The sequence below is a fragment of the Notolepis coatsorum genome (assembly GCF_963971535.1).
Source record: "Notolepis coatsorum genome assembly, chromosome: 2".
NCBI lineage: Eukaryota > Metazoa > Chordata > Actinopteri > Aulopiformes > Paralepididae > Notolepis > Notolepis coatsorum.
The window spans coordinates 199,141,340-199,152,284 of record NC_140166.1 but is presented as its reverse complement, the minus strand read 5'-3'; the positions used below and the strand labels follow the sequence as shown (position 1 = coordinate 199,152,284).

At 44.3% G+C, this 10,945-nt stretch overlaps 1 protein-coding gene across 1 annotated transcript in view; it reads right to left on the bottom strand.

Annotated features, from left to right (window-relative positions):
- LOC311223687 (adhesion G protein-coupled receptor D2) overlaps positions 1-10,945 on the bottom strand; it is a 115,500-nt gene that overhangs the window by 44,134 nt on the left and 60,421 nt on the right. Inside the window, exon 18 of the mRNA XM_084308459.1 lies at positions 2,739-2,885. Within this exon, the coding sequence (XP_084164585.1) occupies positions 2,739-2,885 (147 nt within the window). The remainder of the gene's footprint in view (positions 1-2,738; positions 2,886-10,945) is intronic.

Here is a 10,945-nt window from a genome sequence, read left to right as displayed (position 1 = left end):
AGTATATATTTGTTATTTATTTTTGGTATAGTGCTTAACAAGCATAATTTAATGTTGCCCAGTTGTGGCCTGTTTTTTTTTTTATTTATTTTTTTTATTATCTTTCTTCCCCTCCTTTTTCCCGATTTCTCTCCCATCCCACCCTTCCTGGTTGTTGCGTACTTTCCCCTACTGTTGGTCCGGGAGACCGGAGACTGTCACATGCTTTCCTCCGACGCATGTGCAGCCTGGGGCAGGCCAACCTGGCCGCGCAGGCTCTCACCGGGGAGAGTGTAGCGTGTGGGAGGCCACACTATCTCTCCTCAGTTCCAGCCCTCGCTGAGCAGGCGCCCCGACCGAACTGTAGGGGTCGCTGTCCACAACGCCCAGGACCCACCCTTCAGCTTTCCCACCCTCTGATACGGCCAATTGTATCAGTGTGAGGGGCCAGCCAAGCTGATAGCAACGCCGGGAGCTGGATTCGAACAGGCGAATCCCAGTTGTGGCCTGTTGAGCCATATCATACATATCAAAAGTTCCAAAACATCTATTGTGTTTGTATTTGTATGATCCACTATATAAACATAGTAATTATAATATCTACATACATGGCATTTGATTGGAGGCTAGTCTCACTTCGTCCCACAGCAACATTAAAATAGTTTAGATTTGTGTATGTTGTTTATGTAAAAAAAATTATAATCTTGAAAGTAATTTAGTAACTTTTTGGAAGAAGTAACTAGTAACTAGTTACTTTTTAAAAGTAACTTGCCCAACACTGGTCTTTTGACCATTATCATAGAGTGGGTGGATTGGAAATACAGTATATGTTAACTGTCAGAGTTTCAATATGTACAGTATAGGGCTAGGCCATTGACAAGACAATTGGGGGAATAACCAAATGCATGAGCTGGCAGTGGTCAATAGTGTCCTACCCACAGCTTTCCAAGCATATAGTATATTACTGTATTTTATTTTAGGGTCTCTCGCTATCATTTCACAGATCTGGTTTCGGATAGGGTTAAACAAAGAGGAATTGGTGGTATGATTGGTTTATTCTAGTGCAACATCTGTTTTGTCTGACTATTAATCTGCAACTATTAAAACAGTCTAACCAGTCTATATGTGAAACTATCTCATTTGATACATTTATACCGAGTGGCCATCTGCCACCAGGGGTTAAACGCTTCTCCCCCGACATGACCCGGGGTCAAGAGGTCAGGGGTGAGATCAACTACAGGCCATTGGATGATCACTGAGAGACCGGGCCTTGTGTTCTCGGGGTGATGGACATGACATCAGTGGAGCACTTGTGTCACATTCAAAGATCCCCCCTCATTGGTTCTCATGGTGTTCCAGGTCCCCGTGTTTAATTCCATTAAGGCGGCTATTAGCAACACACTGACTGACTGTTCCACACATCTGAAAGCACTGGAAGGGAGTAACCATATGCTTGGTGGACCATCTCGCCTTTCAACACCTCCAGCCCTGTTTTGATTGATTGATTCAAAATTGTATTAACAGATTGCAGAATGGGTACAATACAGTACAGCTCAATACACACAATTGTTAACACATTGTCCGCCATGCATTGTACCCATCCTTGGGCCCAGTCTGCCAGTGCTGTAACCCTATGGAGATGTTTACCTTCTTTGCAGGCCTATAACTTTTTAAATATTATAGCTATATCGACATTACTATGGCCCATTCACCATCGGGTATATATCGTTCCGGATGTGGGAACGTTATATTTTTTCATTCATACATTGACGTGTTAATACCGTCGTGAATATAAGTATGTTTTTAAGGTTTTCTGCAGTAATTCCTAAAAAGCGAGTTATAGGCCCTGACGCATATGATAGATTATCGATTGGCGTTTCTTTCCTATACACACTATATTAAACAATTCAAATGTATATGATCGGTATACATTATGCTTCATCATGCGTGAAGGAAAGGGGGGGGGGGGGGGGGGGGGGGGGGGTCGTTTATAATTCCTTGATCGTCAGTAGCGTCTTTTTTTACTATGGGTTGATACGTTGATCAGATGGATTTCAGTGAAATAAATAAAAAATCTGGATGAAAATAACGTTAGATTCCTCTTACCGTTCGCCGATGAGACTGGAGGAAAAATATTCCAATTATTTGACGTCGATCTGCTAGATCCATTTCCCCGTTTGTATGACGCAATAAACGCCGAAATCATATTGATTATTGCGTTTCGAAAGCGATCCCAATGCACTCGATTGTGTCTCTTGATCCACGTTACAAGATATTACTACCGGAGGATTCTCCCAGATGCACCGAGCGCCACTTCCGGTTTGGCGTGGAGTGTAACTCGCCTGAAATCCACCAGGCGGCGGTATTGAGGCATTGCAATGTCAGAACAGGGTCCAGCTGCGTCCCGGAGGGAGGCTGGATGAATTATGAATGCCATGGCGAAGGTGGGGTGGGGGTGGGGGGGGGAAACTGTACATTGGAGGGTGGTTGGGTGGTTGGGGTGGAGGGGGTGGGTAGGCGGGTTGGGGGGAAACTGTACATTGGAATATCGACGAAACCTTACTTGGTCCCAAGTAAGTAGTCACAGAGATAAGGATTTATAAAAATGTACACAGTGTCTGCGCGTGTAATTGGGGTTGGACAGGCCAGCATTGAGCTGTGGGTCTCAGCTTGAGCTGTGGGTCTCATGATACATCACCTCACAAATGGCCTCACAAGTTTCAAACGACAAGCTGTATTTTGTAAATGCGTGACATTGCCTGCATAAGAAAGTGATCTGATCTGAGTTTCCTGGGTCCTGTACCTTGTTGTGGATGGCTGAGCCACTGCAGAGTAACACCACCTGGGCGAAGGTCAGAGCAACAAACAGGTTCTTATGGATGGACGTCCGGTCAGACTTGGGGATGCTGAGGAGAAGGGAGGGAAGAGATGGTGATAAGATAAGATAAGACAAGATATTCCTTTATTGATCCCCTTGGGGACATTTTAGGAAAGCAGCATGGGGGAGGGGGGGTACAGGTATGGGCAGTGTAATAGTAGAAATACATAAATATAGGATAACATTTAAATAAAATGTAAATAATAAAATATTAATGTAAAAATATGACAAAAATAAACAGTGTAAAGAAAGGTGCAGATAAGTGTCTGTATGCCCTATTGGTCATATACAGTATGTTAATACTGGTAATATGGTAATATTGTAATATAGGCTATACATTTGAATCTGAATATATATATATATATATATATATATATATATATATATATATATATATATATATATATATATATATATATATATATATATATATATATATATATATATATATATATATATATATATATATATATATATATATATATAATAATATATACTTTGAGTAAAAGTTCTTTGTTTTACTACGCGTCTGAATGAATGGAAGTGGACAGCGATTTTGGATAATCACGCTGAATTATTTGTATTTTATTTTTTTATAATTTTTTTAAACAAACACATAAACAAATTAGATATACAAACATTAATTAACAGTGCACATCCAATGAAATCACCATTTAAATAAATGTCTTATACAAGATATACACCTAATACCTGCTATCTAATACCCTACACACATATGCTCTCGCTCGCTCGCTCGCTCCCCCCCCCCCCCCCCCCCCCCCCCCCCCCCCCCCCCCGGGCCCCCCCTTGGATAATCCATCCATTATCATTCGCTCCTAACCAGGCACTACAATTATATGCTAGCTTTTATTCTCTCCACCACTTCTAACCACATTGTAATTTTGGATTCACTGAGACCCAAAATTCTTGCTGTAGATATTTCTAGATAAATCACATCGAGATATGTAAGAATCCAGACCTTCCGGCACATTTTCTAAGGTTGAAACCATCGTGATGCTATCAGCTTTTTAGCCGCTGTGATACCAGATAAAACCAATCTATTTAGCTGTGTAGGTACTGCACACTCAAAAACATCATTCAACAGTAATACAGAGGGGTGTACAGGTATATTCAGAGTTAAGAGATTTGATAATTGCTGGGTTAATACGCTGAATTATTGCGGTACAGACATTACAAAAACCTTTGTTAAACACTCATTTTCCTTTGGACCTGTACTACATAAGACTTCAGGCTATGGAACCGTTATGTTTTCCAGCTCCTACCTCTCAAACAGGCATCTGGCAACAAGTCAACACAAAAGTAAGGAGCAAATATTTTATTTCAGTGTGTTCAAAACTCTGTTTCTCTAATACATTAGCACTAGGGATGTCCGATATTATCGGCCTACCGATATTATCGGCCGATATCGGCATTCAAATGTGATATCGGAAAATATCGGTATCGGTTTTAAAAAAAATTAAGCGTTTTTTTTTATTTTTATTTTTTAACATTTCTATAACCTTTATTTACCCAGGCAAGCAAGTAAGAACAAATTCTGATTTTATTTATTGTCAAAAGTATGCATAATGTTGTGTTAATTCCACAACAAGAGATATGTAATTGTAATGTTAATTACCTGAAATTATTAAATTTTTTGGGGGGGGAAACCCTGCATATATCGGTATCGGTTGATATCGGTATCGGAAATTAAAGAGTTGGACAATATCGGTATCGGTAAAAAAGCCAATATCGAGCATCCCTAATTAGCACTCAACGTGATTTATTGTAACTTCAGAATGTTACCTTTCAAAAGAGACCAGACTCATGCATGTGCTAGAAGTATAAACTATAATAAATCTCAAATTACTTTGGGTATGCAATCGTCAGGCATTTTATGCTAAATGTGGGGTAAGACAACAAAACTGCGTGTCACGATTCACAACAAATGTCCTAACATGACACCACAGACAGAAGAACCCTATAGTTCCAAGGTATCAAATGTTTTTTTCTCAAGAAGCAAATTACCTTAACAGCCTCTCATTACTTCCTGATGGATTTAAGCTATTTAAACTAGATTTGGTATCTGCACCAGTGGTTATGATGGTCATAATTTCACAATGTGCTTGCGAGCACTAATGTGTAGCCTGCTACTGTGTGTGTGCGTGTGCGTGTGCGCGCGCGTGTGTGTGTGCGTATGTTGTATGCGTGTGTGTGTCTGTGTGTATGCCTGCATGTGGGCGTGCACGCGTGCATTCACACATACACACGTTGTCCATTGCCCTGCATGTGTTCTGATTTCAGGTCAGCCGTAAATCACGAGGGCCAGGTCGTCTCTACTGACTGGGATCTCCCCAGGTGACCCTAATGTTAATTAACAGCTGGAGAATGTCGCCCATAAACATCCAGAGTGGACTCACACACAGACAGGCCTAATTACTGGATTATCATCAGTCAATAATGCTCACGGCGCCTTAAGGAACGGAGCGGCAGAGGAGAAGAGACATTCCAGTAGTGACCGCTGCTCCCGGAGACGCTTTGGAGTCGCTTCCCTTTCAATTCAAAAGCCAGAGGTGGGATGTGTGAACATTTGACATCTAATTTATACAACAAGTGAATACATGTTTAATACTGTACATAAATATTGTGTTTGTGCAAGGAGAATCTCTGTGCAGTGGCTCACAGTCATGTACTGGCCTACACACGGGTGATGGCATACGAGGTGATGGGTAGCACCTACAGTACATCTTCCTACAACTAGTATTTTGTAGTTAATGTCAGAGAACTATCATAATCAATAAGATTGAAACTGCATGATTCCCAATACAAGTGGGGCCTCAGACCCTGGAGGTGGGTGGGACCTGTGCAGGAATGCTTGGGGTTGGACATTTTAACACAGAAATCTATTACAATCTTTTTCATAGATATTAATGACAGAAATCTATTACAAATGTTCTGGGAGGTTTCAATATCAATTCTCTGCTCAGTCTATAATTATGCAAATGTTATGCTCATTTTATGTCTATTTTGTGTCTCTGCACATCACTGCTGTGGAGCACTTTGGGCTGCAATTCTTGTATGAAAGGTGCTATACAAATAAAGTGTACCCTCTCACGTATAGCCCCCTGCTCCCTGTACCCCCGGTTTGATTCCCGCTCCTCCCGGGCAGCGTGTCGAAGTGTCCTTGAGCAAGACACTTAACCCCTAATTGCTCCCGATGAGCATGTCGGCACATTGCATGGTTGCCTCCATTGTCGGTGTGAATGTGTGAGTGAATGGACGAATATGAGGAACAAAATTGTGCTTTGGATAAAAGCGCTATATAAATGCACCATTTACCATTTACAATTTCCTCAGCACAACTACATCACCTGCACTCCATTTGGTAAATGGTAAATGGACTGCATTTATATAGCGCTTTTATCCAAAGCGATTTACAACTTATGCCTCACATTCACACACGACAACGAAGGCAACCATGCAATGTGCCAACCCGCTCATCGGGAACAGTTAGGGGTTAAGTGTCTTGCTCAAGGACACTTCGACAAGCTGCTGGGAGGAGCTGGAATTTAACCACGAACCATCCGATTACCAGACGACCGCTCTACCTCCTGAACCACTGTCGCCCCTCACCACCAACACCGGAGCGCCTTAGGGTTGTGTGTTGAGCCCATTCCTGTACACACTTTACACCAATGACTGCACCAGTCCGTTACCCGTCACTACTTACCATAAAAGCTCAGATGACTTGTCCTACTCGCAGACTATCACTCTGCTCTGGACTATCACCGCACGGTTGCACACTTCACCCAGTGGTGTGTGAGGATAACCATTTTCACCTCAATGTCAGCAAGGTCCCCAATCACCTCAGCACCCCATTCTCACCAATAAGTTATAACCAAACAGTTGGAATGGTTGACAGTATAAAATACCTCGGAGTGGACATTAGAATCAGCTTCGGAGTGGACATTAGACTCAGCCTCGGAGTGGACATTAGACTCAGCTTCGACCAGCACACGAATTACACACAAAAAAGGAGCCACGCATAAGCTCAAAGGACTCTATGTTGCCCCCATCTCCTCCTACTGTTGTACCAGAGAATTAGTCAACTTAAGTTATTATTTAACTTACTTTATACAACAGGTAGGTCCGATCACGCATTGTGATTGGTCAAGAGCGTTCTAAACCATGAGTATATTCATGATACACTCACGGTTAAATCACCATGAATATACCACTGCGCTGGCCTTAGAATGTTGTAGAAAGTTTCAACTGCCATTCATCAAACGGAAACTGTGTCTGGCTGTGTGACGCCAACTTGTATGCATGAAAATAATAGCACCAGGATAGCTTAGCAAGTAGTTTACCAGACGTGGGATTTTGTACATACCCATTTATTATTAACAACATAAAATGAGGACCATACGATGCCTGGCCATGCGGCATTCATTCAATGTACACAACTATATCAATAAATGGTGATCACAAACACTAGCCACATCGTTACTAGAGAACTAACTATAACAAGTTTACGCTTGACGCTGCTGTCGGACGTCAGGTGGAACAGGAAGTGAAGTCACTGGCTCAGGTTAAATCAAATTAAACCTGTAGCTACATCAGGTACAAACAATGGAGTGCCACTTAGTGACCAAACATGGCACTGCAACTACATAACAATTTGTGACCGTTACAACACGCTGGAGAAAAGCCGCAATTAATCCTTCAACGCCAACAAGTCGACGGCCTGGGCATTGAACTGGCCCAACTCCCAGAACTGTCCGAGGTGCTGATGACTTTTTCCGACTTTCGCTTGCATTAGACTAATACGTCATTCGTTTGTGTTGCCAAGCTTGTTGATAGCCTACTCTATTTGAAATTCAATAGCAACGAGACATCTTTAGGAACTATTTTTCTACGGCAAGTTCACTGAAATCGATATAAAAGACCCTAGAATTGTCTGTATTCATCCTATATTTTGCCAGACGGTGCAACTTGCTGTATAAAAGCAATAATACACTTGAACCATAGTATGTCATGAATATTGCCACTCTGTGATGCCTACGCCACTCAAGCTGTTACGAAGGATCAGATTAAACCGAATATATATATTTATTTATTGATATATATTGAATAGTATTTGTATATCGTTTGATATCCCTTGTATATTCCTTGTACATATACACGGAATATCCCTTTAGCCTACTATAGCCCATAATAGTTCATTCTCTTATTGGACAAAAGGACCAGGCGCCAGGGGACCAGCCCCTGGCGTCAAGTTCAAAGGTACCGACGAGACATGTCCGTACTAGCCCCGGCTCCGCTCAGGGATACGGCTACCGAAATGAGAGTGGCACTATTTGTTCACCGTGCATATAAATATGGCACAAGTAAATGTAGAAATCCCTTAGTCCTTTACCCTTCTACCCAACTTAGTAACAGAACGTGAAGCCTCACCCACGATACCACGTGCGGTGTAGTATGGCCTGTTTGGCCTTAGAATAGCATCGAGACCTCGTGCGAATTAATAACTGAATTGTCAGAGTTTGGCACTGTACCGTCGAGTGCGACGTATTTCTATTAAGTAATAATAGTCTATCGTGTATGGTGCATCGTGCGGTTAGAGTTCTAAAGTGACCAGCATCTCCAACGCTTCCTCGTGTTATCTAGAGTCTTAACCCGGCTGGGCCGACCACATGGCGCCTTCATCCGAGGAGATCTAGACGAGGACCGAGGGACATGTACACTGGATTACCTACCCGACGACTGCTGAGCCCTATGCGGCTGGAATATATTTGCTTTGGTACTGTGATTTGTGGAGCGGATAATCGCCGACGCCTGTGAGTGTTGGATTTACCTCCGAGAGGAGTCAAGTTGAGTCGGCGCTCAGAGAGACTGAGGTCACCTAGCTTCTTCTTCATTGTGGAGCTACAGCCTACAAGAGAACCAAGGTGTATTCATCTGCGGATCAAGAGTCTACTGCACTGTCTTCTGTACTTGAAGTCTCCCTAGATATCGTTGACCAGACGGTCTACTACCGACGGCTCTCCTACCCCCCCTACCGGCTTACAACCGGGAGGACCCCCTCCAAGAATATCCCGCTATATCATTAAGTGTACCATAGATCTAATTCCCTAAGAGCCAGGTTGTATACTTGCTTCCTGCGTAACCAGAGATTGGACATTCAGTGTTGATTTGCCTACGAGTACTCATTTGCCTTACAAGTGCATTCAAATCATAAATGTAATAGTAAATATCATATGTACCTTTTGCTATATTAAATATTTGATTATTACCTTTGTCTGGAACCGATTTCATTGTGGGAAAGTGTTCATCATATTTAGATATCGTGTACTGTATGGCCAGTAGTTAAAGTACATAAAGCGGTAGTGGTTTAATGATACCATACTTATCAATACAGTCAGGGAATTGTACCCCTCAGTTACAATTGGTCCTTCGAGCCGGATGGTAATTAGTGTAATATTAATATAGTGGTATTAATATTGAAATGGCCTATGATGAACACTCCACGAAACGGTCCTCCTAAAGTAGAACGCCCGCAGCGTAGACGGCAGCCACCTCAGTACTTAGAGGATTACGCTGCCAGTATACTACCTAGCCTTCTACAAACGGTAAACGCGGTAAAAGTAGAAAGTAAAATTATGTCCGACCCTATCAACCAGGATACCCCGACCACAGAGACCCTAGTGGGTTCTAATGTAACTGACCAAGCTCACGGTGGGGACCAGGAGGGAACTGACACGACTTTACCCCCCGCCAAGACCGAAGAAGTAGTCCCCGAAGAGCTCCGGGAGGAAGACAACCCTCCAGAGATGGAACTCTGCACGGAACAAGATGAGGAGAGCGCCGAGGAGATAGAGCTCCAGGACTCCCCGCAGGGGAACGCATCCTCAACGAGTACTGCCAGGAGCGGATCACCTCAACCAGCGTCTTCCCCCAGCGAGGCGGACAAGATGCTGGCACAGGCGTTCCTCGCCAGCCTAGCAGCCTCTACGGAGCGCGATCGACTCCAAGCACAGACGCTTAGCGAGCGCGAACAACTCCAAGCACAGACGCTTAGCGAGCGCGAACAACTCCAAGCACAGATGCTTAGCGAGCGCGAACATTCTACCATTGAAAGAGAACGCCTCCAAGCGCAACAACGGAGCGACGAAGAGCGCATACGTCTGGAGATGAGACGCCTTCAGGCGGAAGAGAATATGGCAAGAGACCGGGCCGACACCCAGCGTGCCGCTGCCGGTGCCCAAAGAGAAGCAGATCTCACCAAGCGTGAAGCCGAGCGCGACAGACTACAAGCGCAGCTAATGGAGCAGCTGATCGCCAGGGCAACACCCCCTCCCTCCACAAGGGGTTCCAGGGCCTCGTCAAGACACGGGTCAAGGGCACCCTCCCCTAACCGATTAAGCGACCCTGAGCCCGACCACCAGAGAGAGTCTATACCCCCCTCCGAACTCCTTCCCCGACTGGTCCCAGTGAGACCCAGCTACAAGGAAGGAACGGCGTACACCGCGGAGAGGCTAAATAGACGACTACAGGATCTAGATGACCTGGCAGAGGAAGAAGAGGGAGAAGAGGAGAGTCAAGCCCGACAGCAGCACATTACTCCACAGGACCAGGAGGTCCAGTACAGCCCAGGCTATACCCCCGCGGCTCTGCGCTACAGACCCCCGACTCTATTCACGGGTGAGCATGACGCACGACCAGTCCCGAGGAATAGTACCTGGACCAGCGGGCCATGGTACCCTGCCGGTACCAGCCCACCGAGAGGCGTAAGAGGAGACTCGCCTAGGAGGCCTCTCTTCCAACGCTCACCGATGTGCCAGCCATCCACGGCGTCATACATTGGCACACCGACGTTTCCAGACTTCACCCATGAGAACCGAGCACAGTACACGGAGCTACGGATGTGCTTAGAGACAATGATGGTGGATGTAGCTGATGAACGCCACAAGTATGCTATCCTATTGAAGCACCTGAAAGTGCCCAGAGCGCACAACATAGCGCTGGCCTATGCCACCTCTACTACCCCATACACAGCGGCTCTAGCAGCACTAGACCAAAGATATGGACGTA